Source organism: Rattus norvegicus, chromosome 10, assembly GCF_021556685.1.
Source record: "Rattus norvegicus strain SHRSP/BbbUtx chromosome 10, alternate assembly SHRSP_T2T, whole genome shotgun sequence".
NCBI lineage: Eukaryota > Metazoa > Chordata > Mammalia > Rodentia > Muridae > Rattus > Rattus norvegicus.
This window is the reverse complement of record NC_141543.1, coordinates 79,704,061-79,727,192: the sequence shown is the minus strand read 5'-3', so window position 1 is coordinate 79,727,192 and position 23,132 is coordinate 79,704,061. Positions and strand designations below refer to the sequence as shown.

General features: G+C 45.9%; 1 protein-coding gene across 2 annotated transcripts; it reads right to left on the bottom strand.

Moving 5' to 3' along the window:
- Nucleotides 1–2,280: 2,280 nt before the first annotated feature.
- Coil (coilin) lies at nucleotides 2,281–23,028 on the bottom strand. Of its 2 annotated transcripts, XM_087573828.1 has the most exons (9): nucleotides 22,761–23,028; nucleotides 14,686–15,781; nucleotides 14,473–14,559; nucleotides 14,177–14,224; nucleotides 11,780–11,849; nucleotides 10,226–10,314; nucleotides 8,408–8,474; nucleotides 3,374–3,458; nucleotides 2,281–2,461 (listed from the first exon to the last, which is right to left on the bottom strand). In XM_087573828.1, exons 1-8 carry the CDS (start codon nucleotides 23,012–23,014, stop codon nucleotides 3,388–3,390), a joined length of 1,782 nt encoding a protein of 593 aa, XP_087429954.1. In that variant the 5' UTR covers nucleotides 23,015–23,028; the 3' UTR covers nucleotides 2,281–2,461; nucleotides 3,374–3,387.
- Nucleotides 23,029–23,132: the final 104 nt, after the last annotated feature.

Sequence of the window (23,132 nt, the reverse complement as noted above, 5' to 3'; positions counted from 1 at the left end):
CTAGGGGAGCGGCGAGGAAGGAATCGAAACTGGGCAGGAGGGGCGGCGCCCTGAACTTTCAGGAAGTCACGTGGGGCCCAGGGGGGCCGGACGGTGGGCGGGAAGCTTCTGGTCTGTTGCTGGAAGCCAAAGGTGAGCGGACCTGGAGAGCTCTGATGCTCCTCATACCCTGTGGATCCGAGCGACGCACAAGCCCAAGGCCACCAGGTGCAGTTTCAGAGGCTCTCTGCAGATGAATTGTCCCAGTGGTTGGAGTATCCTACCCTCCTGGTCGGGACCTATGTCCTACCAGAGTGCAGCCTGGCTATGAAGAACATTCATCCGTTCCCCCCAGGTGTCCCCAAACCTCCCCTCCAGAACAGGACGGGTCTTATAATTAAAACTTAAAGCCAAACAGGGGTTGGGGATTTAGCTCAGTGGTAGAGCGCTTGCCTAGGAAGCGCAAGGCCCTGGGTTCAGTCCCCAGCTCCGAAAAAAAGAACCAAAAAAACCCAAAAAAAACAAAAAAACAAAAACCTTAAAGCCAAACAGGAAAAAAAAAATACTGCAGACGCAGAGCACGATGGGTCATTCCTGTAATTCTGTCACTTGAGAGGCTGAGGCAGGAGGATTGCCGTCAGTTCAATGCCAGCCTGGGCTAGAGAGTTAGTGGCTGTCTCAACATCTGAAACAGGGATGGGGAGATGGCTGGGCAGGAGAATATGAAGCCTAAATACAATTACTGAAACCTTGGTTAAGATTGCACAAAATTGTCCGCTGACACTCCCCCACCCAATATCATACCCATAATAATTAAAGGAAAACAAAACACAACCATACGATATGAACTGTGGATGTCCTTTCCTTCCCTTCCTCTTCCCTTCCTCCTTCCCTCCAACTGTGCTGCCTTTCTGTCCAGCTCCCACTCCTTCCCTGATGGTGGACTCTAACATAACTCCACCGTCCTAAAGGCAGGATCCCATGGTCACGCATTTAGAGTTAGTGTTCCTTTGATGGTACATGATCTTAAAAAAAAAACAAAAAACTAAGATTACAAAAGTTGGGGTGTCACAACCTGTTCCCCAAGTCAGCTCCAGCCACCAGTCCCCAAGAGAGGGACCAATTTAAAAAAAAAAAAAGAGCCAACTTAAAAGAGGAAAACAGCAAAAGAGACCCAGGAAACCCCTCAAGTCCACCTTCAGGTTCTGAAATGAGATTCAAAGTTAAAATAGAAGGCAAAAATACGAACGTCTAAGTGCCAGTCAAGACCTGGTCCAGCCCACCACTGGCCCATCATTGTCTGGGATTCAGTTTCATTCTGTAAACTGCTCTGTCCCACAAGCTGTTAGAACTGTGAAATCTCTTCCCAGGAGACAGATTCTTCCTCGGTTCTCTCCCAGCATGAGATTCCAAGGAAATTACCATTTCTTTGGGGTCCACTCTTTCGGTATTCTGATAGATTGAGACACAAGAGTCCCTTAAGAATTTCTTCACCTAAGCCAAATTGGTTATAGTATTTCTAAAGTGGGTGAGGTGAGGCACACCTACAATCTTAGAACTCTCTCTGGGGAGACTGAAGCAGGAGGATCAAGTTTAAGGCCAGCCTGGGCTACATAGCAAGACTCTCCTCCTCCTTAAGTAATAAGGGTCTGGGGGTATAGCTTAGTTGTAAAGTCCCTTGCCTAGCAATTTTCAATACTGAAAAATAAAAATAGAAATTTTTACTCACTTGGGATTTGGGGACTCCCAAATTTAACAGATTTATTTATTATAAATAAGTACACTGTAGCTGTCTTCAGACACACCAGAAGAGGGCATCAAATCCCATTACAGATGGTTGTGAGCCACCATGTGGTTGCTGGGAATTGAATTCATGACCTCTGGAAGAGCAGTCAGTGCTCTTAATCACTGAGCCATCTCTCCAGTCCATGTTTTGCCTCTTGTATGTGCACACACAGTATTGGAGCTCCAAGTTTTTTTCTCAAAATCTTTCATCTAGGCTTAAATTGTTTTTAGTTCTGTAAATCAGTCCTCCAATCTGGGCTGAGTGCAGAACACACAAATGGACAGGAGAATACAAGTGCTCAATGGGAAATTCAACTGTAGCAGAAAGAAGCTTCTAGAGGAATTATGGAAGTTACCTTGGATGACGAGGTTAAGCAGCCAGGAGGACAAGGTAAATTATCTCATGGTATCTAATAAGCCACTGTTTATGACACCTACTGTGTGCCAGACAAATGGAGTATATTATCCAAAAAACAAAAAAACAACAACAGAAAAACCTTCGAAAAGGCCTAAGAGGGGTGTCCTACATCCATTTTTATTGGTGAAGGTCAAGATACTGTTACAAACAGCTGAGATTTGAACTTGAGACTGCTGAACATAACATTCTAAGTGCTGGTTCCCCTAATTTTCATCACATGGACTTTCCCCCAAGATGTATCGACCCATCTGTTCTCGTTCGTATTTTGGTGGTTGTTGTCTGCATGGAAAAAGAAGAAAAAAGTATGCTGGGGTAGAATGCTGAGAGTCCTTCCAACAACCTGTGAAGTAGCTAAAACCATCCATGTGACAGAGAAAAAACCAACCAAACAAAAAGGCTCAGAGAAACCGAACAATCCAGCCAAAACAATGGGTGCTGGCACAAGGCCCATCTAGTTCCAGAAGGCAACTATTTCCTACTACAAAAAGCTGCCTGCCTCCCAAGGGAGGGGGCAGGGGAAGCAGTTTCCAGGAAATGAATAGTATAAAATCCACCTCAAACCTAATTATCGTGGGTGGAGGAGTCTTGTGACTCATGGCAAAATGTGGAATTCTCTTTCTAGGCTGAATAGTTGAGAAAGGCTGGTTGGACATTGAAGATCGTTTGGAGAGTCACGCTCCACGGTTTATCAAATTCCAAGGGGGAGGTAGTCACAAAGACCTCCTACACAACTGGTATGCCACAGAGCAAGAGCTGAAGGAGTCTGAGGCACAGTTCTGCCTTCTAATACAGAGATCCTTGAAGGGGAGTGTCCCCGGAGGCATGGATTTCTTGTCTGTCAAGCCTGGAGCCCCAGATATCTCCCCGCCTTTTAGCTTATGCTAACACATCGGATGTAGGCAGTAATGAACAGTAGGCATCCTAACCTTTACAAGTGGGCTGATGGGAGGCTAGGGGTGGCTCTTGGCCAGCAGGGTGTGTCTGTTTTTCACCATACCTGATATCTTCTGATCCTGCAATGTTGCAAAGCCAAATGGGACCTGGTTGGTCAAGAGGGGACTAAGTACGTGCCTTGATCCAGGTGATGGCTAGCAATCAGAATAGGATTCCTGCTCTGTATCTAGAGGTTGGGAAAAGTAGGTGGCGGAAGAAGCCACATTTTCCTGCAAATATAACAACTATTATTCTCACCAGGTAAGTCCTCGTTAGACTTGAGCTGTAGTTCGAACACACGCCTTGGAATCCTCACGCCCTTGTAGAGGATATTGAGTCTCATCTGAAAGAGAGCCAGAGAGGCTGGGGATGGATGGAGCTTAGTGCTAGAATGCGTAGTTTTTTCTTTTTTTGGTTCTTTTTTTTCGGAGCTGGGGACCGAACCCAGGGCCTTGCGAGTCCTAGGCAAGCGCTCTACCACTGAGCTAAATCCCCAACCCCTAGAATGCGTAGTTAACCAGATCAAAGGTTAAGAGGTGGGGGTGGGGGAGGGGTGGGCAGAGAGGCCTACTGTGCTGCAAAAGGTACAAGTGACCAAAGACCTGCCGTGCAATCAGCGTGTGACAGACTCAGACTGAGCTCCAGATGGATGGGAGAAGGTACCAGAATTTACATCTCATGGTTTAGCTTTTTAAAAAAATTTTTTTAAAAATGTACTGTCATGTCTACACCCCAAAACATTTAAAAACAATCTCCTACTGTCTCCAGATTTTGAAAGAGACTCATTATATAGCCCAGGCTGGCCTCAAATTCCCCTGACTTCGGGCTGGAGAGATGGCTCAGCAGTTAAGAGCACTGACTGCTCTTCCAGAGGTCCTGAGTTCAATCCCAGCAACCACATGGTGGCTCACAACCATCTGTAATGGGGTCTGATACCCTCCTTCTGGTGTGTCTGAAAACAGCTACAGTGTACTTATATAAATAAAATAAATAAATAAATAAAAAATCCCCTGGCTTCCACCAAAGCTATTCCTAACCGTAAAATAAATGTAAAGAAGTCTAACAAGCGTCTTTTTTTATACCCAAACTGCGATCCTGTTTTGATAGAGGGACTCTTGTTGGCTTAATCAGCACTAATGGGGGTGGGGAGCTTTTCTGCCTTGTTTAGCATCCCCACTGTTCGAATGGAAAGTACTCGCACACTCCTGGGACAACCAAAGGGCATGAGGGACTATCGTTTTATATATTGCTGGATTTGATTTGCTAATTTTTTTCTTTAAATTTTTAAAATTAAATCGTGTGTGCCTGTCTCCGTGTAAAGGTCAGAGGACAACTTGAGGGAGATGGTTCTCTTTACCATGTGGATTCTGGGGATAGAACTCCCCTTGGCCACAATCACCTTTACCTGATGAGCCATCCTGGAGACCTGCCCTTCTTTCTTTAACTCTTTCTTTTCCTCCTTCATTTCTTTTCTTTCTCCTTTCTCCTCTTCCTCTTTCTTTTTTCTTTTTTTTTTTTTTTTTTTTCGGAGCTGGGGACCGAACCTAGGGCCTTGCACTTGCTAGGCTAGCGCTCTACCACTGAGCTAAATCCCCAACCCCCCTCTTTCTTTTTAAACGGGGTCTCCTGTAGCCCACAATGACTTTGATATATAGCTGAGCAAGACCTTGAACAACTGATCCTCCTGCCTCTACCTCCAAAGTACTAATTATAGGTAGCATGTGCCTACACAATAGGTAGCTACATGTAGGTAGCATAACACCACCCTCAATGTATGTAGTGTCAGGGATTGAACCTAGGGTTTTGTGTGTTTTAGGCAAGCACGAGAGATTGAGCTATAACCAGAGTCAGGAATTGCTCTTGTTTCTTACAGATATTATATTAATTGGCATCACATGATGATGATGAATACCAGAGATGACAGAACAGGAAAGGGTGAACTTTGACTGTTTTGGGGGTGCTACTTTACGATCAGTTGGTTCCCTTGCTTCGAATCATTGGTGTGGAAGCACATAGTAGCAGGCATGCCTGGCAGAGCAAGACTTCTCCACTCCTCACTCCTCCGGAAGCCTGTCAGTCTAGGGCGTCCTCCCTCGGTAACACTCAGCCTTCAAAGGGTTCCGCCTCTCAACAGCACCACCGTGTGGACACAAACCTTTAACACATGGTGCTGGACACAAGCTTACTGTGATCCTGGGAGACAGTAGTCTATAAACTAATTAAGATATCTATGTCAGGGCGGTGCTATCTGGGTCAGGTCACCTTTGTAAAGGGAACTGAGAATGTCCTTCACTCTCACAGATCTTGTGCTTCTTCACAGCCTGATGAAGGCTTCGTCTGAAATGTTCTCCAAGATAAAGCTTTGAATTGTCAATTCGATTTCTTTATAAATTTTTTTAGATGTATTTATGCCTATTGACTGTTGTGTCTGTATGTGTCTGTACCCATGTATGACTGGTGCTTGTGGGGGTCAGAAGAGGACATGGGAGCCCCTGGGACTCAGATGCTCTTGACAGCTGAACCTTAGAGCCATCTCTCAGTCTGTAGCAATATTCAGAATTTGGAGCTGGCAAGTTGGTTCAGTGGTTAGAGCACTCGTTCTTTCAGAGGACGTGGAGTTCGATTCTCAGTACCGACGTGGAGCTCATACTGTTACTCCGGTCTCCAACAGATACGGTGTCCTCTTCTGGCCTCTGTGGGCATCGCACATGCACATGACACACAGACATACATGCAGACAAAACCATCCATGCACATTAAAAGAAGGTCAGACTTTTAATTTGTTCTTAGGTCCCTTTTGTTATGTTTTTCAATGCATTTGTCCATTTCTTTATACTAATACACATTTTACCATGGCTCCAATCTCGACATGCTGGTATTCTTCCTTTTTTTTTTTTTTTTTTGTTTTGTTTTTTTCTTTTATTCAGAGCTGGGGACCAAACCCAGGGCCTTGCGCTTGCTAGGCAAGCGCTTTACCACTGAGCTAAATCCCCAACCCCCCCTTTTTTTTTAAAATACTTATTTATTTATTTATTTTATATATGAGTACACTGTAGCTGTCTTCAGACACACCAGAAGAGGGCATCAGATCTCATTACAGATGGCTGTGAGCCACCATGTGGTTGCTGGGAATTGAACTCAGGACCTCTGGAAGAGCAGTCGGGGCTCTTAACCACTGAGCCATCTCTCCAGCCCTCTTCCTGTTTTTGTTTGAGAAATAATTCACTTATCATAAAAAGTGACTGGGTGGGTGTGTGTGTGCATAAAAAGGCCAGAAGTCTCCACTCTCCCTTTCCTCTTTATAACTTTAAAATTTGTATTTTCACCAGGTGTGATGGCTCAGGTCTTTAATCCTAGCACTCAGGAGGCAGAGGCAAGCAGATCTCCATGAGTTCAAGGTCAGTTTGGTCAACACAGCAAGAGTTCCAGGCCAGTCAGGGCTTCTTAATTAGATACTGCGTCAGAAATATATTTTTAAGATTTATTCATTAGTGAAGTGTATGGCTGTGTGGGGGATGTGATCATGAGGCAGGTGATCGAGGCATTGGAGAGATGCTGAGACTTGAACTCATGGCCTCTGTAAAAGCAGAATGCGTTCTTTTTTTTTTTTTTTTTGGTTCTTTTTTTCAGAGCTGGGGACCGAACCCAGGGCCTTGCGCTTCCTAGGTAAGCGCTCTACCACTGAGCTAAATCCCCAGCCCCGCAGAATGCGTTCTTAACCACTGAGCCATCATTCCAGCATGTGTGAAGAAACAGGGGACCCAGCGGACACATGGCTGTGTATAAAGCAAAAGTTCCATAAAACAAAATTTTAATTCAATGGACATGATACACGTATTTTTCTAAACTCTTGAATTTTCTCAGAGAACTGCTTATGAATCCTAAATAGGTTTGTGTTATCTTTCTGTGCACTCTATCAGCACATAGAGAAGGGCCGTTCATAAGCTGATGTTATCTGAAAGCACACCTAAGGTAAACACTTCTGGGCTGAGTCAATACTGACTCCTTACTGCAGTCTGTTCTCCAAGCCCTAGGATGGCAGCATGCTACACAGAACCCCACTGCTGAAGCCCTACTGAGAGCTGAACTGCCCTTCTAGAGTAACACTATTACAAATCAACAAACACACATTTTGACACACTTTCCTCTTATACAGATTAAGACTAGCCTGCATCTTCAGTGATCCATGGAACTTAGCCAAACCATACTTTGTGACACTTGGGCTTAAACCAAAAAAAAAAAAAAAAAAAAAAAAAAAAAAAAAAAAATTAAAATTTCTTTTGAGACACTGTCTCACTATGTAGCCCAGGCTTTCCCTGAACTCATAAACCTCTTGTGTTAGCCTCCCAGCTGCAAAGCGAGCCTCCTTGTTATGAAAATGATTATAAACTAAGATAATAATTTACAGAACTAAAACATAACTCAGAATGGACATTGAGTTTGATATGGTTTTATTTAAAAATCTGCAAGGCTGAAGGAGGGATCTGAGTTTTCATTAAAAGAAAGCAATTTGCAGTTTATATTCAGCCTTTAGCTTCGTGGTGGATAATAACAGAAAAGGACATTTCTGTTTAAGATCCTCACTTCAGTATGAGAAGCCAAGTTCCTGGCACTGTGTGACAAGGTCACTTGCCCCAGCCTGGTCTGAGGTTCATGGCCAGCCTTCTGGGAGACCATGTCTTCTCCAGATGATACAACAACCATGTCTCCCCACTGCAGTCGGCACAGGGTCCTAAGGGCCCTGTATTTTCCAGCTGGAAGATGTGAAAGGACTCTGTAACCTGTCGCCCCGGCAAATCCAACTCCACTAACTCTCGAGGATAGCAAGCATAAAATGTGTGGAATGTGGGAGATGCTCTGTGCGTAACAGAACAGCTCACGTGTTAAAAATTAAGTCAAGAAACATGCCTTAGTAGTTTAAAGTGACTTAAAAACAAGACAAGACGCACAGCACATTCTTGGGTGTGGCACTGTAAACTCCTACTGATGATTGCTACTGGGAGCCGGACAGGTGGGGAGGAGTCAAGCGCACTGTCTTACTGGTCTGCACCCGGTTTTTCAAATGGGTTACTGAACTTAGCCCGAAGGAAATAAGGATCTACATACTAGCAACTTCGTTACTCTAAATGATGAGGTAGATTTTTTTTTCCTAATATGGTAAAGTGAAGATAACAAAAAGTCTAAACAACATTTAGCCTTCTTTTTAAAAACTTCAGGCTATAACCACGGTCACAAACAATTATAGAATTCAAGGCGGCAAGGTCAGAGGGTATTTGCAGACACATTATTTACTTGAGATGCTACTTGAAGAGTCAATAATCAGTCTCGGATCGATCAACTCTTTCCAGAACACAGTGATCTAAGGAAAAATACAAAACACCAAATTTAATTCATTTTTGACATCACATAAGCTAAAAATTGTAGGTTAGTTAAGTAAATTTCTGTAAAGAATAGTCAGATAATGAAAATACTTTCAAAGCCAGTAAAACTGAGTTGAACACTTGAAATGCAGCTAACTGTTATGTTAAACATATTTTAACCTTTCATTGAACAGGGACTGCAGTGGTGAAAAAGAGATTTCATTCTGAAGTGTTCATTCTGAAAAATTCACCTTATAGATGGGTGGCTCTGGGAGCCACTACCACACAGTGCACCAAAAGAGACGCCCCTAGCATCCGGTGAACGTGAATGATGTGCGCCATCTAGTGTCAATGAGGGGAAACTACAGGTTTTCTGTTTGCAGTTTTCGACGTTTTTTTGAAAAGTATGTTTAAACATTACAGAGAACCACAGGAAATGAGGCCAAACCATCAGATGCTGCCACAAACCCTAAGAATGTGTTTCTAGGAAAAAAAACCCTGAAGGGATCTTAAAAAACACAGGCAAGTGCAGAGCATGATAGTGCAAGTCTTAAATCCCAGCACTTGGGAGGCAGAGGCAGGAGGATCCCTATGAGTTCAAGGCCAGTTTAATCTACAAAATGAATCTGGGACAACCAGGGCTCTGTAACCCTGTCTCTAACAAAACAAACAAAACAGGCAAGCACAAAGTCTGGTTGAGAGTTCAAACAAAATGTGAATTTTCAGCACTGAAATATAACAGCAAATAAACACAATGTTTCAAATGCGAGCACAACCATAGTCAAGCTGCTGAGAAGTTACCACTAGCGATTGCTGGCTCCCAACACAGGGAAACCCGTGCTTTGGGCTGACAAGATGGCTCATCAGGAAAGAGGCCTGATGACTTGGGTTGCCAAGCTAGACAACCCAAGTCCGATTCCCAGGACCCGTGGGAGAACAGACAATCGGAAGTTGTCTCTGATGCATGTAGCCATATACGGTCACACACAAATAAATCTAATTTAAAGGGGGTTGGGGATTTAGCTCAGTGGTAGAGCGCTTGCCTAGGAAGCGCAAGGCCCTGGGTTCGGTCCCCAGCTCCGAAAAAAAAAAATCTAATTTAAAAATTAAAATAAAATGGAACATCAGAGGGCAGAATCACCATATTATCACTCTTTTTTTTTTCTTTTCTTTTTTTTTTTTTTTTTTTTCGGAGCTGGGGACCGAACCCAGGGCCTTGCGCTTGCTAGGCAAGCACTCTACCACTGAGCTAAATCCCCAACCCCATATTGTCACTCTTTCTGCCATCTCTGCCACTCCAGGTCAGAGCTGGGGAACCTGAAGGGCAGTAACAACTTGGAAGGTACATGGTGGAGGCTTCTGAGCTCACACTTCCTCTTGATCTAAGTCTGGTCTGTGGCTAAGCTCAAGCTATAGCAATGGCTCTCCAAGTATTTAAAAGTCTGACAAAAGCCAATCCCGTAAGGAAACCTGCATGGCTAGGATTTTAAAGCAGGGCTGTGCTTTTAAATGAGGACATAGTGTCTGTGCATGTCATGTGGGGCTCTGGGAGGTCCATGATGGCACCTTGCTTTGAAACTTGGCACTTGTTGGCTATTCCAAAGGAAGACTAAATGTTCCCAGAGCCCCGATCCTCTAGGATTTTAACACCAGCAGTTCAGGAAGCTGCAATGTCAGCTTTTGTGCCCAAGCTCCAACCCCCGCCCCCAGCCCTGCTATCGGTCGAAAGTGTTAAGAGTAGTCTGCCCACCCGCTTCTCCTGCGTCACAGCGTATTCCACCACCTCGGTTCCGTTTTCATTGTGATAGACCAAATCAAACTTCCCAGGTTCTTTCAAAGCTGAAACGAGAGGGTAAAGACAGTGAGCCACTTCTCTATGGTTAAAATGTTCTTCATGGGGATTTCAAACCACTGGGAAACTGCTGTGTAAGCTGGGGACATACAGGAAAGGGTAGCATACTGCTGTAAAAGACACAGTGCCTTAGCACTTCTCTGAGATGAGACTGCATCATCAGAAGGAAACAGGCTTGATAAATACACTGAGTATACGTGCAACCACGGGTACTCCTGGAGGTATTCCGAAAAGGTATTCCAGAGGGAAGATACAGAATGTCGTTGTCATCAAAAATCATGTATGCCTGAACTTAGAAACATGAGCAGGCTTCAGCCTGTACAATAATTTGGGATCAGAAAAACGTTGACACAAGCTGAAACCATTCGAACAACTGGTAACCGATGGGCAAAATCATGACCGTTTGAAAAACATTCTAAAAATATTCATCAAAACGTTGAAAACCTTGCCAGGGATGCAGCTCAGTTGGTAGACTGTTTCCTTAGCATGCAGCAAGCCCTGGGTTCAGTCCTCTGCACCCCAGAAAACTAGGCATGGTTGTGGTCATCTGTAATTCTAGCACTCAGGAGAGAAGAATCAAGTCAAGGCCATCACTGGCTACACAGCAAGTTCCATACGGGGATCTATGAGACTCTAGCTTAAAAGGGGGTGTGGGCGGAAGCAGTGAAGGGGCTTTTAGATACGACATCACAAAAATATAAGTAAAACGTATAAACTTATATATATATAAAATAAAATCTCTGAAGTGTGTGTATATTTAATATCCCAAGTATGTTCATTTGCCAACCTTCTGAGTGGATCTTGTTCACTGAAATGATGGAGGGAGATATATAGCACTCCATCTCTAGTCTTCTCTCTATACCTTATAGCTTCACAGTCATCTCACTTGACAGCTCAGCCTGGCCTTAAGCTGGTCACCCTCCGGCCTCTTCCACCCCTCAGGTGCCTGGGATGAGAGGTGAGTGAGCACAGCCTATGCTTCTCTTCAAGCCCATACGAGAAGACAGGGAACGGAGCAGAGCAGTAAGCACTGGGCTCTAGGCCCACCTGTTCAGTGGGCAGAAGCCACGACTCTGATCCCTAGCACAAGACACGGAAACGTAACAGTTTTCAGGGTTATCTAGGTGTGGGTTCTTCTTAGCAGTTTTTTTTGTAACCTCCTTGAGTGTGCATTCAGTTTAGTTTTCCTAGAAGTAATTGCTTTTGTGGTTCACATTCACCTGTATGTAAAAACCTTCTGCCAGAGTGTATAGTGATGGGGTAAGGGCAGCAAGCCCAACATCTCCATCCAAGGAGAAGGTGCAGGGGCCCCGAGGCTACAGTGTGCTGGCAGTGCAGAGCGGAGAATGGCACCGAGTCCCAGGTGAGTGAAGGCCAGGGGAAAGAAAGGCTGTGCAGAAGCTACTGTGATTATGGAGTCTTATGCTCCACATTCACTCCCGAAAGACTCACCCGGTAGGGAGGAGAGGACTTCAATATCCACTTGCTGGGTCTCTGGATCGTGGCTTAATATTTTTCCTTCCTTCCAAAAATAAAATACCACGTCAAAAAATCTCTATGTAAAACATTGTAATGTACTAAAGGGCACCAAGTAAGTAGACTTTAAAATGGCTACTTTTATGGAATATAAATTCATCCCCACAGATCAACATGCTATGGGAAGAATAAAAACAACAGACTTTCCCCAGCTCCGAAAAAAAGAACCAAAAAAAACCAAAAACAAACAAACAAAAAAAAAAACAACAGACTTATAGGCACGCTACCTGAATATACAAAATAACTGTTAGAGGTCAAAGAGGCACACGTTAGTCAGACTGGCAGATACCTACAGGCCTTGACAAAATCACTCATGGGGCGTGGAGGGAAGGCAGACTAAAGCCATGTGTTCAAGTGAGGAGCAGCAGCACAGCTCTCACTGGGAGAGCCACACCTAAGCAGTGGTGCTTCCTCGCCAGCACTGCTGGGCCCACTCCAAACCTCAGGCTCCCAGGTTTCAGAGCTGGTTTTCAGATGCACAGAGATGCACTGAATCTGGGTGTGACGGTGCATGTCATGATTGGAATATGCTTGGCCCAGGGAGTAGCAGTATTTGGAGGTGTGGTCTTGTCGGAATAGGTGTGTCACTGTGGGTGTGGGCTTTTAAACCCTAGTCCTAGCTAACTGGAAGTCAGTCTTCCACTAGCAGCCTTCAGATGAAGATGTAGAACTCTCAGCTCCTCCAGCACTATGCCTGCCTGGATGCTGCCCTGTTCCTACCTTGATGATGACGGACCGAACCAGCCCCAATTAAATGTTGTCCTTTGGGGCTGGGGATTTAGCTCAGTGGTAGAGTGCTTACCTAGGAAGCACAAGGCCCTGGGTTCGGTCCCCAGCTCCGAAAAAAAAAAGATCCAAAAAAAAAAAAAAAAATGTTGTCCTTTATAAAACTTGCATTGGTCATGGTGTCTATTCACAGCAATAAAACCCTAACTAAGACAGTGCATACCTGCAACCTAAGCACTCCAAAGGCAGAGGCAAGGCAGAAGAGCTATGAGTTCAAGGCCAGTTTGGACTACACAGTTAAAACACTGCCCCTCAAAATTATAAAGTCGAGGGGAGGGACTGGAGAGATGACTCAAGGATTATGTGCACTGTCTACTCTTCCAGAGGACCTGGGTTCAACTCCCAGCACTCACAACTATCTATGACCCCAGCTCTAGGGGATCTGACACTTGTGCATACATACATGCAGGCAAAACATCAATGTTTTAAAAACCTCATAATAAGAAGTTAAAAAGAGGACCCATTGCCCTGTGTATATGGCGGACAATGGTAAGACAAATGGGCAGCTGAGGGGCCATATACTGAAGCCAACTGATGAGATCTTTCTCATGGTTGTACTTCAAGACAAAGTTTCTCTGTGTACAAGCCCTGGCTGGCCTGGAACTCCTTTGGTAGACCCAGCTGTCCTCAGACTTACAGAGAAAGATTTTATTTTTACATATGTATGTATGTATGTATGTATGTATGTTGGTGTGTGCATGTGCATGCTGGTGCCTGTAACCAGCAGAGGGTGCTGGATTCCTTGGAGCTGGAGAGTTTTTGAGCCACTTGACACGGATGCTGGGAACCAAACTCCGATCTCTCTAAGAGCAGCAAGCACTCCTTAAAGCTGAGGTATTTCTCTCAGCACTCAGCACTTATCCTTACCCTCTGGGCACAGACAAGAGGTGCTCTATTTTCTTGCTTGTTTTGTCTTTGTGTAGCTGTGTATTTACTCTTGGGACAGGCCCAGAGTTTGATCCTCAGAAGCACAGCAGTCCCGTGTACCCCACAAGGGGCTCGTCATTCTCACTCAGTTTCCTCCTCAAGTATCAGCAACATAAGACTGGGAGACTTCACGGTGACACTTGTAAACGTCCACAGGACGTTTCACAGCTTCACTTTATGACATTATTAACCAAGAGTGTCTAGATCATCCGTGCAAGCAAATTCACCAGTACTTTATTTAAAAGCTATTGAAAAGGGATCTATGTTAGCCCAGCAGGCTTCATATCCAAAACTCCCCTGCCTCAGACTCCCGAGTGCTGGGATCACAGGTGGGTGCTGCTTCGTCGGACAAGTTTCTGATACACTAATTTTAATCTTTTTTTTTTTTTTTTTAGAGCTGGGGACCGAGCCCAGGGCCTTCTCTACCACTGAGCTAAATCCCCAACCCTCTTTTTTTTTTTTTTTTTTTTAGAGACAGAGGCTCATTATATTGTCCAGGCTAGCTGTGAATGATTTCCTGCCTCTGAGGACTGGGTGATTTGGACCAGAGGTGCACCCCACCACTGGCTAACTTCATGGTTTTTATAGAAACAGCCTTACCTTGTAGTCAGAGACATCAGGAGAATAGTCGGATGTAAGTTCCAAAAGCTAAAAAAGAAGAAAAGTCCTTCAAGTACACAAATCCCCCCTTTACATCCTCCATCTCCTGGGACTCCTCTTTCCTACCCCAAGACCGTGGGCCATGCAGAGGTGCCCACGCCCACCCACCTGAGCCCCCACCAGGACTTCTGACAAGTGCAGACAGTTTTTGTAAACATTCCTAAGTGAGATTCACTAAGGAAGCTGGGGGAGGGGTGATCTTGTCTTTGTTATGGTCAGTGATTTTTAACACACACCTTGAAGGCAATCTTTTCTCCGACTTGAGGGGCAGCTGCTAAGAGTGGTAACAGACTATAGTCCTTCTTGGAGGTCTCTACTGGATTCTGCAAAAGACATGTGTCTTCATTACTGGTGAGAAAAGGAGGGCCCACGCCACACCACACCACAGGGCTGAGATAACTTGCATGGGGAAAGGGAGGCCAACTCACAAACAGTAAACGCTCGCTCACCTGGATCACCGTGGATGAGTTGGTTAGAATATCATTTAACTGTTTCTGCTTCTGGCTCTCAGAGCTTCTATTTAAGATACAGGAGACAGTCTGACCTCGACCTCGCCCTCGGCCCCGAATACCCCGGCCCCTCAGTCCCTTCCCAAACAAGAAGTCCTCTCCTCGCCCCCATCCTCTTCCCAAACTGGAGGGGACAGGCACGTTGGGACCAGGAGCCTGTCTGCCTCTGTTTGAGTCAGAAGGCTTCCATCCCATAATACCCGGAGTCTCCAAAGACAGCCCTGGACTGGAACACCCTTGCCCTGCAAAGAGGCCTGTTGTCTTTAAGAAGTCAGATGCGCCCTCCAGCATGTTCTTGGACACCAGGAACTGGTCTTCTGACTCTGAACTGGAGTCTGAACTGGAAGACGAGGCTCTGGAGGCCTTGCCCTTGCCGGAGCTGAAGGTGAAGCTAGGCTTTGAGGACTGTCTGTTGGCAGCTGCAGTTTTTGTAGCTCCGTCTTTCAACAGCTCAGCTGACAGTTTCTCTGATAAGGTGACCCCCTGCATCGTCGTGACACTGCAGTGGCCATCACTGACTGAGTCTGGACAGGACTCAGACTCTGACAGGTAGCTTGGACTACCTTTTGCCCCTGTGCTGCTTCTCCTCCGGGCTTTAGCAAGGCTGCTTCTGTAGGAGGCCCTGGGGAAGCTGCAGTTCTGTGAGCCTCCCTCTTTATGTGTCTGTTGTTTGGGAGACTTGGAGGCCCTGGTCTGCTTCTTCTGTTCACATTTCTCCTTTCTTTTTGAAGACTTCTTTTTGGTCTCTTCCTCGTCCTCCTCAGCAGGGATGCCTGCCACTTTGCTTTTTCTCTTGTTCTTTGTCCGCCGCACCTCGTCTGGGAAGAGTTTTGTCTCCAGGTCTGAGGCCTTCTCATTAGGGCCGCTGTCCTCCTGCCTCTTCCAGTACTTGTCAGGGTACTTGTAACCCTGGTCCGTCTCCTCGTCCTCCACCAACTTAAAAGCCCGCTTCTTTGATTTCCTACATGGGAAATTAGAGTCGCCGCCATTGCTTACTATCAAAGCCTCAGGGAGTCCTTGGTCTTCTAACTTAACCCTGTTGGAAGAGGAGAGAAGCCTCAGATGAGCAAGTGCTAAGCACAGGTCTGACAAGCACAGCCGAGGATGAGACCCCACAAAACCACCCGCACAGCACAGCCCTCTTCCGCCTGGCTGGTTTGTTTTCTCTTTGTTGTTCTGGGACAGGGTCTCGAGATTGTCACCTTAGGTGGCCTGGAACTCACTATGGACACCAGGCTGGCCTCCGACTCACAGACATCCACCCTCTCTTCTTCCTGAGTGCTGGGATTAAAGGTGTGTGTCGTCATGCCTGGCTCACTGTGGCTAGTTTTATAAACTTAATGGATAGTGAGTGGGGCCCACACATTTTTTTTTCTCTAACTTACACATTACCAACAAACTAGGTTATCTTTCATTTCTGAGGTCCCAAAATACGACTCAAACAGGTAACTTGCCAAGACCCGCAGCTGACAAGTGATAGGAAGGATAGTCTGACCTTGGCTTGCCTAACTTCACAACTCACCATCTTTCTTTACAATATAATTTTTTTTAATTATTGAGAATTTCATACATACAAAGTTTACTTCAATCACACATACAAACACCAGCTTCCACCTTTCTCTCAGCTGCCCCCAACTTCGTGCCCCATTTTCTTAACTCCCAATCTTCTTTTTTTTTTTTTCCTTTCTTTTTTTTTGGAGCTGGGGACCGAACCCCAGGGCCTTGCGCTTCCTAGGCAAGGGCTCTACCACTGAGCTAAATCCCCAACCCAACTCCCAATTGTCTTAATATGCGTGTTAGTCATCCTAAAAGGTGAACATATTCACCACCCCATCTTGTGTTAGAATGAGTAAAAGCAACCTTATTAAAAAATGGGGTTCAGGGGTTGGGGATTTAGCTCAGTGGTAGAGCGCTTGCCTAGGAAGCGCAAGGCCCTGGGGTTCGGTCCCCAGCTCCGAAAAAAAGAACCAAAAAAAAAAAGGGGGGTTCAGAGCTAAACAAAGAATTCACAACTGAGGAATGCTGAATGGCTGAGAAACACCTAAAGAAGCGTTCAACATCTTTAGTCATAAGGGAAATGCAAATCAAAACAACCCTGAGATTTCACCTCACACCAGTGAGAATGGCTAAGATCAAAAACTCAGGTGACAGCAAATGCTGGCGAGGATGTGGAGAAAGAGGAACACTCCTCCATTGTTGGTGGGATTGCAGACTGGTACAACCATTCTGGAAATCAGTCTGGAGGTTCCTCAGAAAATTGGACATTGAACTACCCGAGAATCCAGTTATACCTCTCTTGGGCATATACCCAAAAGATGCCCCAACATATAAAAAAGACACGTGCTCCACTATGTTCATAGCAGCCTTATTTATAATAGCCAGAAGCTGGAAAGAACCCAGATGCCCTTCAACAGAGGAATGGATACAGAAAATGTGGTACATCTACACAATGGAATATTACTCAGCTATCAAAAACAATGCCTTTATGAAATTCACAGGCAAATGGTTGGAACTGGAAAATATCATCCTGAGTGAGGTAACCCAATCACAGAAAAACACACATGGTATGCACTCATTGATAAGTGGCTATTAGCCCAAATGCTTGAATTACCCTAGATGCATAGAACACATGAAACTCAAGACGGGGGGTTGGGGATTTAGCTCAGTGGTAGAGCGTTTGCCTAGGAAGCGCAAGGCCCTGGGTTCGATCCCCAGCTCCGAAAAAAAAAAAGAACCAAAAAAAAAAAAGAAACTCAAGACGGATGATCAAAATGTGAATGCTTCACTCCTTCTTTAAAAGGGGAACAAGAATACCCTTGGCAGGGAATAGAGAGGCAAAGATTAAAACAGAGACAGAAGGAACACCCATTCAGAGCCTGCCCCACATGTGGCCCATACATATACAGCCACCCAATTAGACAAGATGGATGAAGCAAAGAAGTGCAGGCCGACAGGAGCCTGATGTAGATCTCTCCTGAGAGACACAGCCAGAATACAGCAAATACATAGGCGAATGCCATCATTAAATCACTGAACTGAGAACGGGACCCCCGTTGAAGGAATCAGAGAAAGGACTGGAAGAGCTTGAAGGGGCTCGAGACCTCATATGAACAACAATGCCAAGCAACCAGAGCTTCCAGGGACTAAGCCACTACCCAAAGACTATACATGGACTGACCCTGGACTCTGACCTCATAGGTAGCAATGAATAGCCTAGTAAGGGCACCAGTGGAAGGGGAAGCCCTTGGTCCTGCTAAGACTGAGCCCCCAGTGAACGTGATTGTTGTGGGGAGGGCGGCAATGGGGGGAGGATGGGGAGGGGAACACTCATAAAGAAGGGGAGGGGGAGGGGTTAGGGGGATGTTGGCCCGGAAACCGGGAAAGGGAATAACACTCGAAATGTAAATAAGAAATACTCAAGTTAATAAAAAAAAAAATTAAAAAAAAAAAGAATGAGTAAAAGCACACAATGAATCTGAGTATTAGGTAAGGAAAATGTGCTACACGTATACATAATGGAATACTACTTGGCTGTAAAGATGGGACATAATTTCCCTTAGTATGGAGGCAACTGGAGGGCAGCATGCTACAGGGAGACAAATGCCACACATGTTCACTTCCATGAAGACTTAAAAATAAAGGATCACGGGGCTGGAGAAGTGGCTCAGGGGTTAAGAGCACCCGACTAGTCTTCCAGAGGTCCTGAGTTCAATTCCCAGCAACCACATGGTGGCTCACAACCATCTGTAAAGAGATCTGATGCCCTCTTCTGGTGTGTCTGAAGACAGCTACAGTGTACTTATATAGAATAAATGAATAAATCTTTAAAAAAAATAAAGGATCACAAAGAAGTAGGAAGTAGAATAGTAGTTATCAGAAGCTATGGTTGTGGGGGGAAAGACACTCCTGTACACTCTGATAGAAAGACTAGACTCTAATGCTCCAGTGGTGGACAGTATAATTAACTGTCCTCAGAGAGCTTCAAGAGAGGGTTTTCTCTCTCTTTCTTTCTTCCTTCCTTCCTCTTCTCCTTCCTTTCTTTCTCCTTCCTTCTTTGGAAGACACTAGTAGCTTTGGCTGGCTTGACTCACAGATCTACCTGTGTCTGCTACCCAAGTGCTAAGATTAAAGGTGAGTCTGAGACAGGGCTTTCAATGTCCCCAAATAAAAAACCAGTATGAGGAGACAGATATGCCAATCAATTCTGATCTGATACATTCCATCCTGAAATGACAGACTGTACTGACAAATATGTATAACTGTATGCTAATAAAGCACTTAAAATAATAAACTAAAATGCCTTCCTATTCCTGTTCGGGCTCTCAATTGTTGCACCTACCCATAGGGTCCATGACGGTTTGTGATGCTTACATTATGTCAACCTGGCAAGACTATGGGGCCCTGAGTTCAGATGCTGTGCCCCTGGCTTTTCTAAAGTGTTTCCGGGTGAGCTTCCCACTGAGGTCCCGAGACTGAGTGAATTAGGGCAACTTGATTTTGAGAGCCTTCTTCGCCCAGGCTGCTGTGACTCTGCTTCCCATGACTCTGCTTATTTGTATGTTTTTGTGTTTTGTTTTGTTTCTAGACAGGGTTTCTCTGTGTAGTCCTGGCTGTCCTGGAACTCACTATGTAGACCAGGTTGGCCTGGAGATCAGAAATTTACTTGCTTCTGCCTCCTGAGTACTGGGATCAAAGGTGTGTGCCACCACTGCCTGATGACTCTACTTCTTTGCCAGCAATGAAGAAGGGTGTGTGTGTGTGTGTGTGTGTGTGTGTGTGTGTGTGTGAGAGAGAGAGAGAGAGAGAGAGAGAGAGAGAGAGAGAGAGAGACACCTGTGGGAACAGAAGAGACTGTAGGATCCCCTAGAGCTGAACATAAAGGTGGTTGTGAATCACTGTGTGTGGGTGCTAGGATCCAAACTCAAGTCCCCTACAGAACAGGCAGAGCTCTGGACTGCTGAACCTCAGCCTCCTCCTCAATATGTCACTAGCCATGGTCCATGGTCCACCGTGCTCACTCCTCCATCCTTGCATGGTGAGAAGGTGAGCTTAGCTCTGACTCAGGAAACTAACATGCTCATCCGGTGACATGTCTGCTAAAACCACGGTGACACCGAGAAGATTCACGTGGTTCCTGTACAGGGATGACACACAAACGTGACCCATCGCCCACTCCCAGGCTCAGGGAACATCAGAGAGAAGAGGGAAGGGAATAATACAAGAGCTGACACAGCCACTGCACTTATGGACTCGCCTTCGGGAGTGGCTATCTGCAGAGGACCTACATAGGACTAGGCCTCTCAACAGTTCACTGGGATGTGAGAAGGGTCTATGAGCCCCCACCCTTCCCTGACAACTATTAAAAATAAACAGAACTAAGTATTGCTTTTCTCAGTGCCTCCATCAATAGAGTGCTTGCTGGGCAAGCGCGAGAACCTAGCTTTGGAGCCCTAGTGTGCTGATGTGTATCTGTAATCCTAGCACTGGGAAAGTAGAGACAGACAGCAATACAGACCCTTGGAGCTTGCTAGCCAGGCCAGCCTAACCTAGCTCCAGGTTCAGTGAGAGACCCTATCTCAGAAAACTAAGGTGAGTGAGAAAGGCACAAGCCATCAACCTCTGGCCTCCACACATAAATTTACACACAGGCCTGCACACCCGAGGCTATGTGCACACACACATTTAAGTTGTAGACATATATACATACAATGAATCTGTGGGGGTGGGGGGACAAACTATAAGGAGGAAGAAACAAAGGAATCAAAAAAACTTTCACATTTAGTTGCTCGTTTTATTTTCTTAAAATAATTTCTTTTCCTTGGTACAGTTGTTTTGACTGCATGTATGTCTGTGTACAGTACCCATGATGGCCAGAAGAGAGCATCAGATTCCCCCTGGGACTATAGTAAGCTATCAGGAGGGACCTGAACTCTGAACCAGGGTCATCCAAAAGAGCAGTCAGTGTTCTTTTTTTTTCTTTTCTTTTTTTTTTTTTTTTTTCGGAGCTGGGGACCGAACCCAGGGCCTTGTGCTTGCTAACCACTGAGCTAAATCCCCAACCCCGCAGTCAGTGTTCTTAACCACTGAGCAATCTTACCATCCTTCCCATGGAGTCTTTTCCTATGGTCTCCACCATTTACCACCAGGGCTAGATGCAATCCACCTCTTCATCACCCTGGACCGAATCCAGGGCCTTAGGCACCGTAGCTAGGAAAGCACTCATCACTTACTGTGGGCCTTCTCAGGCCCACAGAGGTAACTTCTTTCCAGACAGCTTTCACGTTTTTTTTTTTTAAACATCATTAGCAACATTATAAGAATGTAATTCCTGGGTGATGCATTAATTTAAGCATTAACTATAGCCAGCAGCAACTAATTAAGTCATTAGGCAGGGAACTGTTCAGGATGTAAACTTAACAGGTGGTGACACAGCCCTTACTCTTGTTGAAATAGCCATTAAAGTACACTGAGAATGGATTTCTTTCTGTCAGTAGAAAGGGAAATGAGCCTTGGTCTGTCTAGAGATAGAAGCAGGCAGACCTCTATAGCTCAAGGCCAGCCTGGTCTACACTGAGAGAACTTGCCTCAAAAAATGAAAGGGGAGAGAGGAGGGGAAGGGAAGGGAAAGAAGGGGAGGGGAGAAGAGGGGAGGGGAAGAGAGAAGGGGGGAGGAGAGGTTTGAAATTTGTACTATTTCAAGTTGTTACCTGAAGCAGAACGACTAACAAATCATAGTATTCCTGATTTAAGAGATGCAAAGATGTGGTCATTGTTTCTATTTATTTCCCTGATGTTCTGAAGGAATCTTGCAAACGTGACACTCTCTACAGAAAGCAACATTAAACAAAGACGAGCAAGAAACAGACTGGTTTATAATTCTGAATCTGATTCACCATAGCTGAAGCTTAAAGTGATTGGGTGGGGTGGAGGAGCCATAGATGAAATCAGCCAAGTATGAATGTCAACTGGGATGACTGATGGCATCATCCCGCCATCTGACATAACTAAGCCACTTGCCAACGAGTCACACTACAGCCACTCCTGGATACTCACTTCAGTGTCAACTTTTAAAATTTCTTGTTGTTTTGAGACAGGGTTTCTCTACCTGGCCCTCACTATGTGTAGACGAGACTGGCTTCAAATTCAGAGATCTGCCTGCCATCTGCCTCCTGAGAGTTAGGATTGAAGGTGTATGCTACCGTGTTGTATATATCCTCACCCTGCCCCCCAATTTGTTTCTCTGTGTAGCCCTGGCTGTTCCGGAACTCACTCTGCAGACCAGACTGGCCTCAAACTCACAGAGATCCTCCTGCCTCTGCCTCCGACTTCTGAGAGTAAAGGTGTGCCCCACTACTGCCCCGCTTTTACTTTTGTTCCTTTTTAAACAGGTCTCACATATGCCAGGTTGACCTGTGTAGCCAAGGGTACTTTGAACTTCTGAGCCTGCTGCCTGTCTTCACTTCCTCAGTGCTCGGATTCCTATTTAGACGGCTGGGAATCAAACCTAAGTCTTTGAAATAGGCAAGCAGTCAAGCAACTGAAATACACACTCAGCCTCTGTATCCCTATTCACAACTGAAATGCATTCCAATACCAACTCGAAGGGGCCCAGTGACACCTGAATGAGACACAGAATGACATCCACCAGAAGTGGACACGTTGCCAAGGCGCTAAGGTGGGACATTCCATACATTACTAAGAAAACATTTCTGTCTTCCTGCCTGCTTTGGTTTCCTACCTCTGACACCAAGTGCAGCCCAGAGAAGGTGGGTCTGTGGCACATGCACCATGCACACAGCATGCAGAGCCTGGCTGAGCATCGGAACTGCTCCAAGTCTAGTCCCCCTGTAATGAGAAGCGTCCTGGGGAAGGATGCTCCATCCCTGGCTGGACCACTCAGGCTCTCTCGCACGTGCCCTTCTGCAGCTAGCTCGCCACCCCGGCTCCTTGATCCAAAGGTCCAGCAAGCGCGCCCCCGAGCCGCGCCCCCTCCCGCCCCGCGCGCTCCCGCGCACCTGAGGCAGTCGTTGTCTCTCACCAGGCGCGCGCTCTCGGAAGGGGGCAGAAGCCCCCCTTCCAGATAGAGGCCCAGGAGCGCCCCGGAACTGAAGCCAAAGCGCTGGCGGATGAGACTGATGAGATCTGTGACAACTCGGCATCTGTTCAGGTCAACTAGAAGCCAGAAGACCGTGCAGTGTGGAGTGGCCGGCGGCGGGTAGTCAAATTGAAGTCGTACCCTAACCGTCTCGGAGGCTGCCATCTTGCTCATGCTCAACGGAAGCCGAGAGGTTCCACGGGGCTACGAAGCGGCGTGCTCGGGCAGGCCCGCCCCCGGCAGCAGCTAGCGTGCGCCGCCTAGGGGCGCAAGTAGGTCTGCAGGCTCCCAG